We start from the raw sequence: 22747 nt of genomic DNA on the forward strand, positions 1-22747 counted from the left end.
TGGAAAGTCGTGAAAAAAGTAATTGATGTTTGTGTGCCTGGGGGGCACCTATATAGGTGACCATGACATCACGCTGACTGCCACGCGGAACCGAATGAAGCCATCCAATGGCGCATGCAGGGGTACTGCTCGAGCAAAATGTTCAGGGTCCAGTCTGACGCCTGGGAAATTCAAAGGTAAGGAATCTGCTGCTGAATAGGAGGTACTAACAAAACCCCTGTGTCTACTCTCATTATAATACAACACTTTCTAATGAAAAGAGAGCTATATGGTTATTTTTATAGAAAACATAGCTTAATTTATCCAATTAAAGAAGTGGAAACAATAAACCACATGCTAAAGTGGGTTTCAAACGAAAATAGCCTGGATGGTTAATCTGGCTGTTATCCTTAACTATCCTTAAATAGTTGTGGACACTGATAGCCCCATTATATAGGTGCAATTTACAAATCCCAAAAGACTTTCCGACATAGTATTCATAACCAAATATGGTTGCCTCCAAAAGATCATAATTGATATTCTACTATGTTGGGGCATCCAAAATATGTAATCAGAAATTCTATTGCACAAAATACTAAAAACCTGGAAAAAATCTAAATTATTTTTTGTCCGGGGAGAGCAGAGAGATATGAGAATAGGATACTATTTCCCTAATATACACTATGTCAGAAGTTGGGTTTTTGGTTGAGGAGAGTGAAAGCTTTACTCAAGCAATAACCACAATCTATGTCAGGGTGAACCACAAAAGTCAGTAAATCAACCTCTGTTGAGCCCTCTGATAAAAAAAAAAAAAAACCACAGGGTTCCACAATTATGAAAACCCACTGAGCACTCCCATTTATTATGAACAGATCACTAGTCAAATCCAATTTATTTTTTAGTTATTATTCCAGTCTCTTTATTGAGTCCACATGCGTCTTGCAGTCTGTATGCCCACGTTTCTTGGCATCAATACAAGCCATGTTCCTTGACATCAACAGAGCCAACATGTGTTTCGTCACTATGGCATATTTTCCTCCGACTTCATATGTATCACAAATCAAATATTTCATAACCCTATTCTGATAATGCCTTCTCCAGTTCAAATCATGCTATAAGCATAGTAACAGTTAGAAACCCCTGTGTATGAAATATTAGCCAAATAATATGATAACATCCAAGAAATGTTCCTATTACAAAAATGAGCAGCTAAGCAATCTGTATTAAATTCAAACATAATTATACTTTGTTTTAAATAGTAGTGCTAGACTCGCAAACATTTGTCTAGGGGCCAAAACATTCTGTCTGTGGTGTGACCGAGGGCCGCATTGATGCAAGGAGGGTGACGGTCGGGGCAAAGGAGGTGTAAGGTGGGTGTAGGGGAAATGACGCATGTACATCTAGCGGTTGAATTGCACCTGGGAACAAACCCGGCTTCCCCACTTGACCAAATTGCGTGATTGTAGGCAACTATTTTATTTCATTTTGCCTACTAGCATTGTTGTCAGAGTGGTGGGAGGCATGAGTGTTTCTAAATTCATGTTTGAAAACTGTCACTTAGAAAAATTCACAATGCACTTTTATAATCTGATGTACTAAAGTGAAACACTTCTGCATGCTAATGAAGTACACTTTTTTTTAATTTTGAAGGGAGTTTATCATATTTTTACATGCTGTTGTAAAATGCCTAAAAGTTAAGTTGTTCTTCAAGTTAAGTGGTGCAGGACAGCTTCTGTGCATCTTTTGTTTACTTCATTTCAACTGTAAATAAATGATTGCCGTTTATTTAATTTCTTCATGAGTTGTAGTGCTTTGTAAAGTAAACAGCAGCCTAGTGCTGCTGTTCAACCAGGGGCCGCATGTAAAGGTCAAGAGGGCCTCATGCGGCCCGGGCCATACTTTGAGTATCACTGCTATAATAGCACCCTGGTGGTAAACCTCAACCAGTGCTCCCATCCATATATAATAATAAAAAGTGTATCAAGCCACCCAAGTGTGTAAAGTGCACATGCCTAATTAAACAAAAGGAACCTTAATTGTTAATAAAGCTATTCCTGTGACCACATCACATCTAAAAACATAAAACCAATATTAATCCAATTGAAACCAAAGAATATATAATGTTTTGAATACCCATCATACATTCAACAGCGCCTTACCTAATCCAATTATCAGTAAAACTTAAATTCTTGTTTCACATATAATAGAGGGAAAAGTGTCCCAACAGAGCCCTTTTGTCGTATAACAACAAAAAACTCAATTTCTCAACCTAACACTGCTTATTTAAAAAGTCTCATCACGTCTGATCAAATCTTGCACTATATCCGGGGTCTCCACATAAGAAGATATCCACACAGTCAGTGTGCACGTGTAACTCAACACCAGACAACACCAGAACACTATTAGGTGCTGATCCTGTCTTCAAATATCCACAACAATTCTAAATATAAAAAATAGCACTTATTGAATGTAACAAGGTAACCCAATATTATCCAATGAGAGATAGGCCTTGCAGTAGTGAAAACAGATTTAGAAGTTTTTCACTACCAGGACTTGTGAAACTTAATAACATGTCTTGCTTTTTAAATACAGTGTACACTGCCCTGTCAGCTATTTGGACCTACCTTAGAGGTGACTTACATGTTTTAAAAAGGAAGGTGTAGTCCTGGCAAGAGGATTATTTTGCCAGGACGAAATGGTATTAATAAAACTGGAATACAGGATACAGTAGCTGGCCTAAGGCATGTTTTAAAGGGCCACTTAAGTGGGTGACACTATGGGTGCTGCAGTCCCACTAGTAGCATTTAATTTACAAGCCCTGGGAACATGTAGTACCATAGACTAAATATTTATAAGTAAGTTAACTATGTCAACCAGGGGTAAGCCAATTGTACCATGTTTAAAGGAGAGAACACAAGCACTGGTTAGGGGTGATAAAGTGCTCAGAGCCCTAATGCCAACAAAAACGAAATTCAGAGAACAGATGGGTGAAAACAAAAGGTTTGGGGGAAGGCCACACAAAGGATGACATGTCTATGATACTATAACCAAAAAAGGCATCCCACACCTTTTATTAGACACTATACACAAGTGTGAATAGGTCAAGAGTAAGAGAAACCACTAGGGACCCTCTGTGTTTTGTTAAACTTTCGCCCACCCTAATAGTGGCCTCTGTATGTCCAAGGTTTTCCTTAGGACAAGTTGTAATGCCAACATATGTTTCTGGTGATCCTGCTATCACAAGGTCCTACAACTAGGCTCCTGCTTTAAAGCCAGGATGCCTGCGTGAGTTGTGCGCTATATAAATATATATAACATAACACTGTTGGTGGGGACAAATAACGTGTAACATAAATCATGCACTCGGATTTATTCACCTATCTTCATTGTAATATGTTGATCCCTGCAACAAGATAGTTATTCTTTTAGTTTCTTATACTTTATGAAAATATGTGAAGAGATACTTTGTACAGTTTTACAAAAAAGGAGTGTACACACATTTTGTAGACAGACAAATAGTATTGGCAAAATGTGTTTAAAAAACACTACAAAACACACAGCAAGACATATAAAGTGAATAGATTGCTGGTTCTAGTTTAACCATGTATCCTCACCTTTTGTGGGATACTTAAGAGTCCCATGAGAGGAGAGGGGTCATGCCCCTATAGTCGCAGTCTGTTTTGTTGCAACCCATATGTCAATATAAAGAGAGACAGATTGAGAATGTTGTTACTCATGTCTTCCTTGATACATTTGGCATGATCATACCTTAAATATGAGGTTTCCATACATACTAGTACTCACACATCCTTAAGGGTACCCATACAGTGAATGTGCACCTATTAAGTGTTCTAATCTCTTCTTGTCGTGTCTATTTATTATATGTTTGTTGAGCATGCATCAGTAGATAGTGTAAAAAGTAGGTTCATTGTTAAACAGCATCTACTTACGATCCCTAAAGTTGATATGACAAAAAATTACTTGCAAGGTAAGACTTATTCATACCTCTAACTACATACACAGGTCGTATTAAACTAGATTTAGGGATCATGTCCAACCTGATGAAAGCCCAACACCCTTTATGGGCTGAAATATGTTGACAACTGATAAGATCATTGAGACATAAACTCTCACTTTTTCATCCTTTTTCTGAAATTGAATCCTGCTCTGGGTACCCTTAAATAAAGGCAATTCCTTTGTTTTTACAGAGATGCAGTGTTATATTCTTGGTTTGGTTAATGTATGTTGAGAAGGACATGGGATAGTAGAAATAATCCTCTTTCAATCTCTAACTATGGTGTGCTGCTACTAATATAATACCATCGCAGAACATAAATTTGACAAACAGCCTAATCAAGCAAACCCCAAAAAGAGCAAACATGTATTCCAATTTTTAAGGCTCTCAGAGGTAGTTGGCCATTTGCACACCGTCTTCTGTCCTATGGAGCTGTTCATCCATCATCACTGAAGCAGATGATAAATAGGATCATGCTGAGTAGCATGCTTTTTCACCTCACCTGTCAATGAAAGTCAAGTAGGCTCCTAACGTATGTAATAAGATTAGGAACACATTTGCAGTAGCTGTATAAAATGTTGAAGTGTGCAAAATTCCTGATGGTAATAATGATTATGAGTTGTTAGTCCCCATTTGTTCATCTTCTCGTTGTCAGTTATTTTGCTTAGTGTTGCTCAGTGTTTCTTACTGTTTCTCCTTGAGTGTAACTGCCCCTGTCCCCCCTCACCCTTTTCCCAGCTGCTTTTCTCCCATGCCTCCCTCCCACTGTGCCCCGCCCCCCCAGGACCTACCTAATGGTGGTCGCTGTGTGACCCCACTGAGTAAGTCCTAAGCCCTGCTCCCCCACTGCAGCTCGCTCCATGTTGAGCTTCCAGAATTCTGCTGCCTCCTGTGGTATCTCCTGTCTCTCAGAATTGTTTTGTCAGTCCCCATTCGTTTGTTTTCTTGTTGTTAGTTATTTTCCTTAGTATTGCTTAGTGCTTCTTATTGTTGCTTCCTGTGTGTAGCTGCCCGCCACCTTTTTGCCACCACCTATCTCCCGCGTCTCCCTCCTGCCCTCCTCCCACTGCACCCCCCCCCCCCCAAGGACCTACCCAATGGCGGTTGCTGTGCGACCATGCAGTGACAAAAGCCACCTGTGTGCCAAAGTCAAGCCCATCTGCACCCATCCATGCCTGTCTGTGCCTGGACCGTGCCCAGTGCCAGGACCCCTGGATCGCAGCCCCCCGCCGGTAGTCCTCCGATGAGATCTGAAACGTCATGACTAAGTCCTGGAACACCAAATGCAACATCGCCGCACCTCGATCCACAGAAGGCCCCTTCTTCTGCCAAAACTGCTGCTTCTCCTGCAATGTAGGAACCACTGCAATCATCACCCAGCAGACTCCCAGCCACAAACCACAACTCCACTGTGCACTACTCAACATCCGATACCTCTGCAAGCATGCCATGGAAATCTGGGACACCATAACCACCCTCACCCCTGATGTAATGTTCATCACTAAAACCTGGCTCACGCCCTCATTGGCACCAGACATCGCTACCGCGACACCCCATGGATACAAGATGATCGACTGTGACCGCCCCAACAGACATCGCGAGGCATTGCCATCATCCTCAAGGACTCCCTCAAATGCACCGCCTCCGACGATGACACAACACAGATCATGGGCATCTCAACTTCCAGATCAGAACTGATGCCAAAAACCACCATCAGTGAAACACTCACCTACAGGCCCCCTGGCTCTCAACACAGCTTCTGCACCTCCCACTAGCAACTGACTCTAACCACTACATCTTCCTAGGGGACCTGAACTTCCACCTAAAAGACCCGGATGACTCCAACTCCACCTCACTCCTCCAAAGCACGGGCATCATCGGCCTCTCACAATTGGTCACTGCCACCATGCGCAGTGCAGCACACACACCTGACCCTATTTTCCCCACCAGCGACAGAGCCAAATTCTCCCACACCACTGAGGTAACCTGGACAGACCACATTGTGGTCCGCTTTACCATAGATGGACAGCCAGAAGCCCGGGCAAGATCCCCCACAATCCCCCATCGCAACTGGGGCAAAGTCACGGAAACCCCCTGGATCACCACCTTCAAAGAATCTAGACCCATCTCCGCAGACACCCTCGAACTCCACGTTCAAAACTTCTCCAACTGGATCTCCTCAGCTGCCGACACCATCACCCCCTGAAGGACACCACCAGCAAACAAAACCACCAAGCAAGCCAGGTGGTTCGCCCCAGAGCCTCAAACATTGCTGCAAGAAGCTAAAGAGACATTGGCCCTCCAACAAGACCCCGGCCAACCTCAACTCCTTCAGGTCTGCCCTCAACAGCTACCACCACCGACTTAGGGAGACAAGGAAAGAAGTGCCCCCCACTCGCATCAAGGCAAGCACCAACCACACCAAAGACATTTTTAGCATTGTCAGAGAATTCTCCTGGCCCTCTGTCACAGAAAACAAGGTCCACCTCTCCCAAGCCCTCTGTGACACTCTATCGGACTACTTTTACCACACGATCTCTGACATCTACAGCAACTTCGACCCCTAGCCCACCGACCTCCACTGCCCCACCCCGTTTAAGCCCCCCCCCATGACTCACCAACTGGAGCAGCTCTCCACTGAAGACACCATCTCCATCATGACCTCCATCCACTCTGGATCCCTCTCGGACACCTGCCCACATCACTTCTACAACCTAGGAAAATAAGTTATCGGAGGCTTCCTCACAGAAATCCTCAATACCTCCATCTCCACAGCCACCGTTCCAAACGCCTGGAAGCACGCAGAGGTCAAGCCCTTCCTAAAGAAGCCCTCAGCCAACCCCAACAAACTTAAAAACTATCGCCCCATCTCGCTCCTCCCATACCCTGCCAAAGTCTTGGAAAAGGCCATCAACCGCCAGCTCACGGACTACCTCAAAGACAACAACCTGCTCCATCCTTCCGAATCTGGATTCTGGCCTGATCCCAGCACCAAGACTGCCCTGACCAATGACATCAGAAGCCTCCTCGACCTGGAGGGAACAGCAGTCCTCATCCTTCTCGTCTTATGGGCAGCACTCAACACCGTCTACCACCTCACTCTCATCACCAGACTTCACCGCATCGGCATCCAAAACAGTGCTCTCAACTGGATCTCCTCCTTCCTCTCCAGCCGGACACAGAGAATTCACCTTCCACCCTTCATCTCTGCACCCAAAGACATCAACTGCAGTGCACCCCAGGGCTCCTCCCTCGGCCCCATCCCCTTTAACATCTACATGACAACACTAGCCGATGACACCCAACTTGTCCTATCCCTCACAGACGACGCCACCACAAGAACCAGCTTCCAAAACACCATGACCAACATAGCCACCTGGATGAAGACCAACTGCCTCAAGCTCAATTCATAGAAAACAGGGGTACTCATCTTTGGGAACAAGTTCTCCCCATGGGATGACACCTCGTGGCCCTCTGCCCCCCCCCCCCACCAGCCACACATGCAACCTAGGAATTATCCTGGACACCCAACTGACCAAAGAACAACAGATCAATGCCTTCTACTCTGCCTGCTCCCACATCCTCCGCATGCTCTGCAAGATCATCTGATTGATACCCATTTTCACCAGGAAGACAGTCACCCAGGCCCGAATTTCCAGCTGACTCGACTGCCAGAACCACGAAACAACTCCTGAACCGCCACCAGACCACCCAGAACGTGGCAGCTAGACTCATCCTCGACCTCCCCAGAAGAACCAGCATCACTCCTCACCTCAGGGCTCTTCACTGGCTCCCCGTCCAGCAAGATGTCTCTTCAATCTCCTCATGCACGCATACAAATCCCACCACAACTTTGCAACTGCCTATATTAACAACTGCCTCACATTCCACCGACTGGCCAGAGAACTCCGGTCAGCTTCCCTCACCCAGGCCCACATCCCCTGTATCTGTCGCAACCACTTCGGAGGTCACGCCTTCTCTCACCTCGCTGCCAAGTCCTGAAACGACCTCCCGCTCCACCTGCTCATCTCCCCTTCTCTGAAGGACTACAGAAAGCAGGTCATGACTTGGCTCTTCAGCCACCATCCCCATCCGGACAAGGTCATGCTCTACAAGACCCCTGATTGATTCATTGATTGATTGAATGATAACAATTATATAGTACAGGATACAACACTGTCAAAACTTAACATACATGTGAGTTGAAACACAGGTGATGAATGTTAATGGGATTAAATAATGCACTGACATGGTTCTTGTGCAATATTTATAATCCATAGTAATTTATTTTTTCTTGTTTTAGGGTAGCAAAAATTGTAGCCCCGAAGAAAATAAAGTTAAACCAGGCTGAAAGTGAACTGAGGGTTGCTATGGAAAGTCTGAAGAAGAAGCAAGCAATGCTAAAGGAAGTTCAGGACAAGTTGGCAAAACTTGAACTAACCCTTGAAGAAAACAAACAAAAGAAAGCTGACCTTGAGAATCAGGTATGAATGGCTCATATAACCACAGTAGAAATCACTTGCACAAATGAATTGATAACTGTTTCAATTTGTTTTGAACAGCTGAAGCTGAGAGGGGTTAGATTCAGGGGTCTTTCTCATAAAGTGTATACAGAATAGAGGCAAGACACTTAAAGCTTGCAATCATCTCAGAATGCACAAATAAAGTGCCATTGTTCAAAAATTCTATTTATCCCTGGAAAAATACCATCATCTCGTATTGAGGCAAAAAGAGCAGATTGGCACATATCCGAGGATTTTTGAAGGATATCGCTAGTGAGAAAAGTGTCTTTCATTAGCTTCAGAAGCCCTGAAGTGTTCTCAAAGAAAGAGACTTTAATCTCTGGGAGATCTGCCAGGATTTAACACAAAATATGAACCTATAATTAGACTCGAAGAGTTTAGGCAGAATCATTTTCATTTTTCCACTACCCAGGTGGCTGAGACTAGGTTATTTTTTAGAGGGAAGTAGAAGCAGGCAAGATTTGCACACGTTTCCTTTGATCAAAAAGGTGAAAATGTATTTTTCGCAAACTAGTTATGATAAACAGCTTTAGAAAAAATCATGTGTCGCATGCCATGACAATTGCAAATGGTTTTAAATACTAAATAAAGTGCAATACCATACGGAATGGCTTAGTGGAGCAAAGTTCAGGATAGTATATCGACTCACCTATGATTCTCTTTAGGAAGGGCCTCACTTTCTCAAAATAGCTTCTCCAAGAAGGAGTTTGATTCTCTAACATGGCAAGCTTAAGACAGTATTAATAACGTGACATTTCTGGGATATTACATTGTATTAGTGGTGATGCAGGAACCAAATGATCTGTAATCGCATTCTATTTTTAAAGGTTGATTTGTGCAGCAAAAAGCTAGATCGAGCAGAACAGCTGATTGGAGGCCTTGGTGGTGAAAAAACACGTTGGAGCCTAACCGCGGTACAACTAGGGAAGCTTTACATCAACCTAACTGGAGATATCCTTATCTCATCTGGAATCGTAGCTTACCTTGGAGCCTTCACATCCAGTTATCGACAAGTAAATGCATTTATTTCTCTATTTGTTTAAGTGTTACTTTACTGTGGTTTAAAACTGAACTTTAAACGACTTAACGCACACACACATTGGTAGGATTTAATCTGTTTCCAAAATGTTCTATTTTTCCTACAGTTAGCAACTACACCATAATACGAATCTTTTCATTAAGGAAGACATTTCTCCTTATAAGAATACATTTCTCTAAATTAGCAAACTTGCTCGTTATGCCATTTCTCAGCACTTTGCTCTGCTGAACTATTCCTCTCTGCTCTCTGATAGACATTACTTATAAAAAAAACATCCTCACAATCTGTATTGTCACTCAGTGGGTTGAACATCTCTGCCACTGACATTGCCTAATATCAATCCCAGGCATTCTATGTAACCATTCTTTATAAATGTTTACGTCTATTATACTCTTCCCACTTGCAGATAAGCTATAACTCTTTGATGTAATCACAGGCAACATTAGCAATTTTAGTTCACGCAACATTGTATTTGATATTACTCTGAAGTATTACTTATATTTGCAAACCTTAGCACTTGCTTTTGTACACAAATTTTAATATTGAAGTTTTAGGATTTGAATGTCTGAGAATGCCAGAAAGATTATATACACAATGGTTTCACAATCAAAATGATTGTATGCCTATTAAAGGTGTTCCATGTAGATTCCTTAATCTCATGGCGCTGAGGAAGAGTAAGACTTGAGCTGTGGACGGTGACTTTGGAGTCTTTATTTTAGTATTTCAGATGCCACACTAAAACTGCATTGTTTTATTTAGATCAAATAATTATAAGTGTCCATCAATAAAACGAAGTGTTCCATTTAGATAAACGTTTCTCCTTGACCAATTCTAACATTTAATACATTTACTCTCAAAGAATCATTTTACATTGGTAATTAATAATTCCTAGTAAGCACTGCTGCTATTCATAATCCATTTCTCACTAATTATACTATCTGATAGAGACTTCTAGCTGCAGATTCCTTACCTTTGAATTCCCTGGCGTCATCTCTGAATCCAACATTTTTCGTTGAGCAATACCTTGCATGCGCCATTGGGTGGAGTAGCTCTGATCTGCATGCGTCGTTCATGTCCCTGTGGCATTGTCAGCATCGTTATAGCAGTCTGTAACATCATGGTTGCCTATAAAGGCCACCACCCTGGCACGCGTACGTCAGTTCTTTTCCTTCCGCACCTTTTAAGTGCATGTCCGGAATTGAGCTACCCTCTGCCTTTTTGGCAGACCTTTTTTCGACCATTTTGTCGAAGATTTTTTTGTATCTGTGCGAGGATGTAATCGAGGAAGAAGGAGTTTAAGCTGTGTGGCACCTGCCATCATGCCATGTCGGTGACGGACCCCCACCAGGTTTGTCGCTGGTGCCTCGACAGAGACCACGATGCAAAGCCATGCTCTGACTTCCCAGCCATGGCCCCGGAAGCTTTGAGAGAGCGGTCTCAAAGCTCATGGTGGCCCAGCAGTCGACATCGGTTGGCATGACTCCGTCACGGTCCCGCTCGAGGAGGAGGTCGCAGGACTACCACAGTAGCCCCAAGTCCTCTTCTTCGCACTCAGGGTCCTCAGGGCACTCAGGGAAGTGGCACAAGAAAAAGGAGAAGTCCAAGTTGGCTTCGACTTCGCCACGGCCGTCAGCCGATGAGTCGTCACAGGAACGTCGACGTTCCGAGCAAGGTTCAGCTGAGCCAATGCCAGGGCCAACTTAGCATCTCCCCCCTTATCTGGGAGCCGGAGCGACCCCCACTCCAGTTAAATACTTTTACGAAGCCATGTGCCTCATATTTGAGCAGGCTGCCCTCGCGGGTGGGTCTTCGGATCCCACAGGGTCAGCAGGGGCCCCATCGGGTTAGATACTGGCGGCTTCGGCCTCAACCCCATTGGGGACCCTGGGATCTGATATTGGATCCAGACTGGTGCTGGTTCCTCACATTCGGCCTCCTCCGGCGCCGTTCCTGACATCGACGCTTTCCCCACCACCGGCCCCCACCAGTCGTGCAAGCCCCATCCTCATTCCAGATGATCCGGAGTTGGAACAACATCGTACAACGCCGATTCTGACTTCGACGGCGTCGACCTGGCACAGATCAGTGCCTGAAGCTTATTTTGAGCAGCCAGGCACAGGTGAGGAATGGGAGGGGTCTAAGGACCCTTTAGAGCATGGGTTAGAGGAGCAGGACTGAGGATCTAGGGGAAGTCAGTGGACTGGATACTTCTCCAGATGCTAGTATGCTCTCACCTCCTTCTGTGGCTACGGAGGAGGGAGCGTTGTATGCTATGGTGGTGCGTAGAGCAGCGGAGGTCTTGGACCTAGAGTTGCCTACGGTGCAGGTCAGGACTAACATCCTGACAGAGGTGCTTCAGCCGGGGGTTGCTACATCAGAGCCGATGTTACCCTTCAATGGAGCCCTTACTGATGTCCTGCTAGGGATGTGGTCCAAACCCAGCACAGGCGCTCCTGTAAATAGGGCAATTGGCCACCGCCATCAACCAGCTCCTACCGACCCTAGTTTCCTCACACAAAACCCCACCCCGGAGAGCTTGGTGGTCCAAGCCTCCACTTTCCATGGTGCCTTCCTTTCCGCTCCCCTGGATAGGGAATCCAAGAGGCTGGACCAATTTGTGAAGAAGATGTTTTCTTCCTCCTGCCTTGGGCCGTTTTTCCCATACTTTATGGGATACGGTGGCACAGGTGCTGCCCTAGTTCCCGGACGGTGTACGGGACACTCTCACTCACGCTGTCAAGGATGGGAGGGATGCAGCCAAGTTTACGATTCAGTGTGGGTTGGACAGGACTGACTTGCTAGGCAGGGCGATTTCATTGACAGTGGCCCTTCGACGCAACGCTTGACTTCATATGACTGGCATTTCTGGGGATGTCCAGGCAAACCTGATGGACATGCCCTTTGATGGCTCACACCTTTTTGGAGAAAAAGCAGACTCGACACTTGAGCAGTTCAAGGACTCTCGAGCTAAGGTCAGATCCTTGGGCCTCTCTGCACCTGCTCGCCAGCAGTCTGTCTTTTGCCCCCTTCGAGGCTTTGGAAGGGGCGTGGTACCACACATCCACAGAGCAGACACCATCCTCCATCATCACAGCATCCAGTGCGAGGACAAGGTTGTGGTACGTTCAGACCCAGAGGGTCTAGCAGGAGGTTGGCCACCACCCAGCCCCCCTCTTTCGCAGCACCCAAGCCCTCCTAGTATGATTCTGCAAGACCAAGTTCATCCAGTTGGAGGGAGGATTGAATTTCATCTCCCTCACTGGTGGTCCATAACATCAGACAAATAGGTCTTGCAGATCATACAAAAAGACTATTCCTCCCCTTCCAGTCTTTCCATCCCTCTATCCCTCCATTGAAAGAACAAATGATGGAGGATCATTTAATTTTGTTCTGTGAGGAAGTTATAGCTCTCTTGGCCAAGGGAGCCATTTAACGGGTCCCGATGTCAGAAGTAGGCAGTGGTTGTTACTTCCTCTAATTTCTAATTCCAAAAAAGAACAAGAGTCTTCACCCTATCTTGGATTTAAGGGATGTCCTCAAAAAGGAGAAATTCAAGATTCTCACTCTTGCTCAGGTCTTGTCTTCCCTAGACCAAGGAAACTAGATGGTAGCATTGGACTTGCAGGATGCGTATTTTCACATCCCTATCCTGCCTGCCCACAGGCGCTACTTGCAGTTCAAGGTGGGCCACAAGATCTTCAGTTTACTGTGCTCCCCTTCGGTCTTACCAGTGCCCCTCGGGTGTTCACCAAGGTGATGGTGGTGGTAGCAGCTCACCTGCACAGGTTAGGGATTTCAGTCTTCCCCTACCTTGACGACTGGCAGTTGAAGGCTCCTACACCCCCAGGCTCTCATCAGACACCAGCAAACATCTTGCATTCGCTGGGGTTCACTATAAATGTGCCAAAGTCACATCTGACTCCCTCTCAAAAGCTCCCTTTCATCGGAGCTGTTCTGTACACTGTGCAGTTTTAGGTTTATCCTTCCGAGCAGCAAGTCCAGGATATTCAGGTTATGATACCGATATTTTGGCCTCTATCCTGGATTGCGGTGAGACTGACTCTGAGGCTGTTGGAACTCATGGCTTTCTGCATCCTGTTAGTCAAACATGCCAGATGGCATATGAGGGCTCTGCAGTGGGACCTGAAGTTCCAGTGGGCGCAGCATCAGGGAAATCTTACCGACACAGTTCAGATTTTGGAGGAAAATGCAAAATACCTGCAGTGGTGGTTAGTGAACTGTGATTGGGTCAGAGGGAGACTCCTCTCCCTTCCCTAGCCAGATCTCACAGCAGTGACAGATGCGTCACTTCTGAGATGGGGTGGGCACCTGGGAGAGGCAGAGATCAGGGGCCTCTGGTCTCCGGTGGAATCCGGACTCCATATCAACTTGCTGGAGCTCTGGGCGATCTGACTGGCATTGAAAGCATTGCTTCCTGTTGTGAAAGGGAAGATAGTGCAGGTGTTCAGGGACAACATCATGGACATGTGGTACTGCAACAAGCAGGGTGGTGTCGGGTCGTGGATGCTTTGTCAAGAGGCTCTACGTCTCTGGACATGGCTGGAACAGCAGGGCATAACACTGGTGGTTCAACACCTGGCAGGTTCTCTGAACACCAGGGTGGACAAACTCAGCCGTCGATGCCTAGCGGATCATGAATGGTATCTCTATTCGGAGGTGGCGCAAGGACTCTTTCAGCAGTGTGGAGAGCCTAGGTTAGATCTGTTCGCCTCCGCAGAGAACGTGCAAATTTCAGAAGTATTGTGCGTTGGCGTTTCCAAGGCGGCTAACTCCCAGTGACGCTTTTCGTTGCGAGTGGAGTTCAGGCCTCCTGTACACTTTTCTGCCCATGCCACTTCTGCCCAGAGTTCTCAAGTAGATCAAGAACGACTGGGCCCAAGTCATCCTAGTGGCTCACGATTGGGCACGGAGAGACTGGTATCCAGAGCTTCATAAAAAAAAAATGAGCATCAATCCTCCAATTAGGCTGCCCCTTCGGGAGGATCTTCTGTCACAGCCGCAGGGGAAGGTTCTCCACCCGAACCTGTCAACTCTGCGCTGTAGTGAATCCTAGTTCGTTTTTAATGGGATAACAGGAGTTAGCTTAGCCTTTGGCTTGCAGACTCGTGTCCCCGTCACCAAGTGACTTTTAACCTACTTAGCTTGCTCTGTCTTAGCCCATTTAATTCTTCTAAGATGGCTGCCTTGTTTATAGTTAGGCCACTTGTTATGAGTTAGATTATCAGTGTCACCACGCTAAGGCGTCAAGATCAAGCAACAAAGACAAACAAACAGTAGGTGTTCACACTTATGGATTTTCCCTCTCTATACTTTTGAGGGATTGTTTATATTAATTGCTGTCCCAAGCATATCTGTTATCTATTGTTTGGGAACACACCTATGTTAGGGGTCCTTGTAGATCTGTATAAATACATCACACTTTAGACAGATAATCAGAGGGATTCCGACCAGAGGGCATCGCCACCATCGCTGATATCGACTGCTGCACATCGTCTTGACGCTGACCCAGTCTTTGTGTCCCTGTGGAGTCTGAGATAGAGACCTCATTCCAAGGTAACGAGGGTTAGGGGCTCCTCTCATGGACATGGCATTGGCAGATTAGGTTTAGCAAACCCAGTTCTCCTTTAGGTAGGAGGTTAGGCCTATCACATTAGGATATCAGGGCATATTACATCTCGTATGTCTTTCTTATGCATTGCAAGATGGTGGGGGTCTTTGTAATAATGACTCTCGTCTTCACAATTCTGTTTCTTGCATTATTCATTATCCTAATCATTGCCGCCCATGCAACTTATCGCAAATTGCAGTTATGTTAAATAAAAACTATTGGAACCTTACTGCATCTTTGTCATTGCCTGTGTTTGTATGAGACATGATATATATGTGAGAAAGGGGTAATCTCTGTTTAACCACGACATTCCCTGAGATATCTTATTCTCGAGTCCATGCGTAAAGGCTGCCACAAATCACCTTTTACTGTTGTGTTTTTGGTGAGGTGCTGCTGGTGAGCCGGTAAGGTTGGATGACAGTTGCGACTTGTAGGAAAGGCGTAGTCGCCTACAAACAAAAGTACTGTCATCCTTTAACCAGCAGTCTTGCCCAGAGCAAGAGTCCAAACTAAGACAGCGCCTTCATGCGTGGAGATTGAGCAGACTTCCTCCTGAAGGACTGCCTCCTGAAGTCTCCAAAGTTATTTTGGCAGCCAGGCGTCCCTCCACTAAAATGGTATATACCTGCCGTTGGAAACGCTTTGTATGTTATTGTACAGAAAGGTCTATTGATCCTCTTTCTGCTTCTATTTCTGATATCCTTCTGTAGGAGGCTGGCGTGGTTTGTAGTGGGTACCTTGGGTACTTACACCTCACACCAGGTCCAGTTATCTCTTATTAGTGAAATGTAGCAGTGTTCTAGCAGCTTAGGCTGATAGAGGTAGCTATAGCAGAGCAGCTTAGGCTGAACTAGGAGACATGCAAAGCTCCTGCAATACCACTTATACTTACACAGTACTTATACACAAGTAAAGACAATATTCAGTGTTACCAAAAAGAAAGGTAGTTTATTTGGATGACACAAGGCCAAAAATATCTTAGAGGCAATACTCCTTCTGGAGGTAAGTATTATACACAATATATACACTAGACACCAAAATAAGGTAAGTAATTAGACATAGGATAGTGCAAACAATAGGAAATGTTATAGAATGCAATGGGAGAAAATAGGTCTAGGGGCAACTCAAACCATATACTAAGAAAGTGGAATGCAAATCACGAATTCCCCCCTAGACAGGTGTAGTGTGTAGAGAATCGCTAGGAGAGTAACAATACAGCAAAGGTAAGTAAAATACCCCACCCAGAGCCAGGAAAGCAGGATTAAAGTACTGCAAGTTTCCTAAAACACACTACAAGCTGTGATTAGAGTTATTGCAAGAACCAAGCAAGACTGCAAACAACAAAGGGTGGATTCCTGGACCTGAAGACCTGCAAAGGAAGGAGACCAAGACCAGAAGTCGGAAGAAGTTCCAGGAAGGACAGGAGCCCTTGCCAACCTAGAAGAGGGTGCAAAAGAAGAGTCCCCGGTTGGAAGAAGACTGCAGAAATGCACCCAAGGAAAATGTCAGCGGGTTCCTGCATGATGCAATGGATTTCCCATGAAGAGATGTTGGATACAGGTGAGTTTTGGCACTGCATTCATCCAACAAGCCTTGGTTCCAACAAAGTCGCTTTTTGAGTCAAAGTGGCACTGTCTGGACCCAAGAGGGACCTGGGGGCCTCAACTCTGTGTGAGGAGGAAGAGGGGGCTCTCAGCACTTAAGAGAGCCCTCAGTCGACCAGGAAGCACCCACCGGAGTCCCAGGACAAGGGGGCAAAGGAGGTGCAAAATGCAGTTGGTGCAGCACTACAAAGGAAGGTCCCACACTGCCGGAGGTCAACTCAGCAAGTTTGGTCATCGCAGGATAGAGTGCTGGGGAACTGAGCCAGGCTGTGCACGAAGGAATTTTGCAAATAGTGCACAGAGGCCTCAGGAGGTGAAGAAGACACTGTGCAAAGGGGTACTGTCGTACTCGGGAAGGCAAGCTCTTACCTCCTCCAAATTGGGACAGCAGGACCTTAGGACAGTCTGTGTCGAAGGGGTCCAACACCTGTGTTTCAAGGAGCAAGCTCGTCGCCAGGAGAGAAGTCCAAGAGAACCGGTCATCGACTTAGAAGGTGCCTGCAAGAGCAGGGAAGTGACTCTTTCATTCCACAGGAGATTTCTTCGGTCCTTCTGGTGCAGGGTAAAGACAGGGAGTCCCCAGAGTGTGCACACTGTTGCAGTTGCTGGCTGGAGATGAAGTTGCAGAGGATAAGTAGCCCTTCTGGATACTTTGTTGCTGTTACAGCAGTTCCTGGAGCAGCTGCGGTCGATCCGAGATCAGATGATGAAGTAGTAGTTTCTGAGGATTCCTGCTAGAAACTTGCAAGTGGAATCTGAAGAGAAACCCACAGAGAGGCCCTAAATAGCCTTGAGAGGGGGATTGGCTACCTTATCAGGTATGGACCTATCAGGAGGGGTCTCTGATGTCACCTGCTGGCACTAGCCACTCAGAGTCCTCCAGAATGTCCCCACACCTTGGAAAACAAGATGGCTGAAGTCTGGGACACACAGGAGGAGCTCTGGCCACCACCCCTGGGGTGGTGATGGACAGGGGAGTGGTCACTCCCCTTTCCTTTGCCCAGTTTCGTGACAGAGCAGGGACTGGGGGTCCCTGAACCGGTGTAGACTGGCTTATGCAAGGAGGGCACCATCTGTGCCCTTCAAAGCATTTCCAGAGGCTGGAGGAGGCTACCCATCCCCAGCCTGCTACACCTATTTCCAAAGGGAGAGGGTGTAATACCCTCCTCCCAAAGGAAATGCTTTGTTCTTCCTTCCTGGGACTGAGCATCTCAGACCCCATGAAGGCAGAACCCTGTCTGTGAGGTGGCAGCAGCTGTAGCTGCAGTGCAAGCCTCTGAGAGGTTTGGCAGTACTGGGGGTCCATGGTGGAGCCCCCAGGATGCATGGAATAGGCTCCCTAATATCAGATTTGGAATTGGGGGGCAATTCCATGATCTTAGACACCTTACAATGCCATGTTTGGGGTTACCATTGTGAAGCTACCTATAGGTATTGACCTATATGTAGTGCACACGTGTAATGGTGTCCCCACACTCTCAAAGTCATGGGAATTGGCCATAGACTATGTGGGGGCACCTTTGCCAGTGCAAGGGTGCCCTCACACTTAGTAACTTTGCACCTAGTCTTCAGTAAATGAAGGTTAGACATATAGGTGACTTATAAATTACTAAAGTGCGGTGAAAATGGCTGTGAAATAAAGTGTGCACTATTTCACGCAGGCTGCAGTGAATGGCTTTGTCTGAGCTCCTTATGGGTGGCAAAAGAAATGCTGTAGCCCATAAGGATCTCCTGGAACCCCAATGCCCTGGGTACCTAGGTACCATATACTAGGGACTTATAAGGGGGGGGTCCAGTGTGCCAATTGAAATTGGTGAATGAAGTCACTAGCCTATAGTGACAAATTTAAAAGCAGAGAGAGCATAAGCAAAGAGGTTCTGGTCAGCAGAGCCTCAGTGACACAGTTAAGCACTATTCACAACACACACATTAAGCCACAAACTATGAGCACTGGGGTCCTGACCAGCAGGATCCCAATGAGACAGGCAAAAGCATACTGACATACAGGTAAAAATGGGGGTAACATGCCAAGAAAGATCGTATTTTCCTACACCTTCTCTTTATACTTTCCCTTGCCCAGCAAGTTTCTGCCTTGGGTACTCTTAAGGGCTATCTTTCTGCCTTATTTGCATTTCTTCGGCTGCCTGATCAGCCTTCACTGTTTAAATACCCCATTGTACAGAGATTCCTCGAAGGGCTTGTAGATATGTTTCCCCCTACAACCTTTGTTTTGCCCCACTAGGACTTGAATCTGGTCCTCACATTTCTGATGTGTGCTCCCTTCGAGCCTTTTCACAACTGTCCCCTCCGGCTGCTCACCATCAAGACAGCCTTCTTAATGGCAATAACATCTGCCAGGATGGTGAGTGAGGTGCAAGCTCTGTCATCAAAGCCACCGTATCTCACTGTCTATTCAGACAAGGTGGTACTCAGAACTCGTGCCTCTTTCTTACCCAGGGTGATGACCCCATTTCATCTGGGTCAGAACATCACCCTGCCCACCTTCTTTGCTCCACTGCATCCCTCTAAGGAAGAGGAGCAACTCCACCGACTGGACCCCAAAAGAGCATTGTCGTTCTACCTTGACCGCACAAAAGAGTTCCGGGTGAATGACGAACTCATTGTAGGGTACTTTGGAGCAAACACGGGTCGGGCAGTGCAGAAACTAACCATTTCGTGCTGGGTCGTTCTCTGCATCAAGATCTGCTACGCATTGGCCAGGAAGCAGCCTCCTGAGGGCTTGAGAGCTCATTTTAACAGGGACAGTGCTGCTACCACTGTACTTGCTCGGGACGTTCCAGTCCTGGAGATTTGTCAGGCAGCAACTTGGACATATTTGCACACGTTTGCGAAACATTACTGCCTGGACAATCAGGTACAGAGAGGCGGACACTTGCCCGTTCAGTCCTACAGGACTTTTTAATGTAGTAGACGTATCCACAGCCCATCGGCAGGAGGTTATGGCTTGGGTATCTATTCAAAGGTAAGGAATCTGCAGCTAGAAGTCTCTATCAGATGAACAAGTTACTTACCTTTGGTAACGCATTATCTGGTAGAGACTCTATCAAGCTGCAGATTCCTTACACCCACCCATGCCTCCCCGCTCTGCGGATATGTCTAGTGGGGTTAGGGTTTATCCCTTTCAGGGCTCTAGTTTTGCACAGACAAAATGTTGGTTCTATCCATGACTTTGTGCTTCTGGCGTGGAAGTTTGTGGGTAAAAGAACTGACATAGGTGCGCCAGAGTTGTGCCTTTATAGGTGACCATAACATCTGACATCACAGACGGCTCCCAAAACCCTGAACCACCGGAAGCCGAATTACGCATGCGGATCCGAACAACGGCACCCAATGGCGTGTGCAGGGTATCACTCAGCAAAAAATTCTGGATTCGAAGCTGACGCCAGGTAATTCAATGGTAAGGAATCTGCAGCTAGATAGAGTTTCTACAATGCGTTACCAAAGGTAAGTAACTTGTTCAATAAGTGCTATAGTGGAACCTTTTCCGGTGCTTGTTATTGATTTTACTAGCCTCAATATTAATCTGTCTAGTAGATCTAGTGGGTGAACATCAGGGGTGTGGAATGTAACAAAATATCTACTTGTCCGTGGGACAGGCTGTGTCATAAATCCACTTGTCCTATAAAAATTTGCCCCTTTGGTGCCAATTAGTGCAGCGATAAATCATGGCAGCAATTTTATTATACAAGAGCTCTGACAATAGCCTGTCTGATTATGCCAGGGCTCATACTATAGTATGGTTTGAATACTAGCACTTTCGTTCAAATCACATACTGGGGCTGGACTCAGCAATAGTTCCAGAAATGGAATGCCATTTTGAATCTGTGCAAACCAACTAACTTGCATGAGTTAGGGTTTTTTTCCTGCACTTCTCTGATCTTTCCCCATACTAAGAAAGGTTGGAAATGTACTCCTGACAAAGATAGAAGTAAAGCTTCTTCCAGGGTTGGGGAAAAAAAAGTGGTTGGAGGAAACTGAACTTGTAAACACGCAATAGATATTCGCATGAGCAAATCTATGCATACATATTTGCTAGTGCTAAAATGCAGTTCAAGAATATTTTCTAGTAGTACGATTTCCTGGCCTACTTCTGTAAATTTCTTGTGCGTTCATGAAAACCATAAATCTGCACCAATGCAAGGACATATTCCATGGGTGCATTTTTGTGTTTTTTTTAATTTATTTTTTTAAGACTTGGACCCCTAATTAGGTCTAACATTAACCAAGACCTTTTGTTTTTATTTTAAAAAAATCTATCTATCTATGTATCTATCATCTGGCTTCACTGTAACAGCAATCTGCTCTTTCACACGGAGCATATCTGCACATAAAGTAGTTTTGTTCACTGCTAGGGACTACTGAGCAATGTGTGCATTTTGAAACCAAAAAATAAATTTGCTTTATGCCAATGTTTGTCGTAATGGTGCAGACCCAGCAGCTCCCACATCAATAAAGTTTTACGAAAACTATGTCAAAACAAGACACGCTTTGAAAAAACCAAAAGGCTGACTACCAATATTCGACCTATTGACTTTGCCAATGCTTCTTTATTTTCTTTTTCCCATAATTGCATTAAAAATGATTACACTCATTTTTATTATGAATATTTTAGTATGCATCAAAACATTTTACTCAAAGAAATGTTAACTTAAATTTCAATGTAGTTTAGCAAAACCTTTTTTCCTAGTTGTATTTTTTTAGAACATTTTATTTTGAAAGCAAAGAATCAAACTTGCTTTCTAACTCCTTCAAACATTTGCATCTGATCAGAGAGCATTCTGGGAGCAATATATATAGCTTCATATGGTTAAACTTTGCAAACGTCTGTACACATTTTGTTTTAATGGAACTGCTCTCAGTAGTACAGTCCAAGCTTAAATTTTCTTAGTGCTCTCACCCTAATAATAAAGGCTTTGCATGAATGAACTGTAATACAAACCTGAACAGCATTTACATATGGACGCAAGTATCACTTTCCCTAATCCATAATGTGGTACTGTAAACTGGCAGTCAAAGGCTTGTGCTGCAGGGGGGTGTTCTCAGGACAAAATAAGCATGAAAACATGTTGTCCTTAACCCTAAACAAAATGCTGTGGGCTTCAGGCAATAGGAATTCCACACCCATGGAGCATAATGATTACCAATGTAATTCACATCCACTTTTATTCAGTGATTTTAGTAATACCACAATAACCCCTATACAATTATAATGAGTAATTTTATTACAGCTAAATGAATTAATATGGAGTGTTAGTGCATACCTTTTGAAATAATTCTTGTTCTTTGCTACTTAAGCATTATTGCCATCTGTGTACGAAAGTAACTGCCCTCTGCTGGTGTTAACTGGTGTTAATTGCTCATTGATCATTTGTGGACCAGAGTTGAAGGGGAAGTGACATAAAGAGGGTAAGGTCAATTAACAGCCTTTAATGCCTTACAGTATGTGGCCAATAATTATGTTAGCACCTTCCATCAATGTCCTTCAAAAGCAGCCATACTATCTTTGGGTTGTATGCAACAAATCTGACTTTTAAAATGTTGACTATATTAAAATAAAATTGAAATTTCTGAAGTAATAATATTAATAATATTATGTCTTTCATTATTGTCTATTTCAAAACTATAAATGTTGAACCTTGCAAGTCACATGTATTGTATGCATTTTTAAATTCATCTACCATAATAACTCTTTGGTATCCCTTAACACTTTCCTTCCTTGAACTTTTAAAACCACAAATTACTTCTTAATGATACCCTTCTCTGACCCCTAATCGCCCTAACTAACTCATAATGATACCAATTCTTGAACTCTACCAACCCCTTAGTAACCTTTATTGCTACCCTCCACTGAACTCTAAAAGCCCTTCCTACCCCTTTACGCACCCTTCTCTGAACCCTGAAAACACTGTACTACCTTTAAATCTGCTCTTCTGTGAA

The 22747-nt window shown here is 44.9% G+C and overlaps 1 protein-coding gene across 2 annotated transcripts in view; it reads left to right on the forward strand.

Annotated features, from left to right (window-relative positions):
• Positions 1 to 22747, forward strand: part of DNAH7 (dynein axonemal heavy chain 7) — a 1158398-nt gene that overhangs the window by 673936 nt on the left and 461715 nt on the right. For both annotated transcript variants that reach the window (XM_069225862.1, XM_069225863.1), the window contains 2 exons: positions 8298 to 8478; positions 9345 to 9530. In XM_069225862.1, coding sequence (XP_069081963.1) covers positions 8298 to 8478; positions 9345 to 9530 — 367 coding nt within the window. The remainder of the gene's footprint in view (positions 1 to 8297; positions 8479 to 9344; positions 9531 to 22747) is intronic.

The sequence above is a fragment of the Pleurodeles waltl genome, chromosome 3_1 (genome assembly GCF_031143425.1).
Source record: "Pleurodeles waltl isolate 20211129_DDA chromosome 3_1, aPleWal1.hap1.20221129, whole genome shotgun sequence".
NCBI lineage: Eukaryota > Metazoa > Chordata > Amphibia > Caudata > Salamandridae > Pleurodeles > Pleurodeles waltl.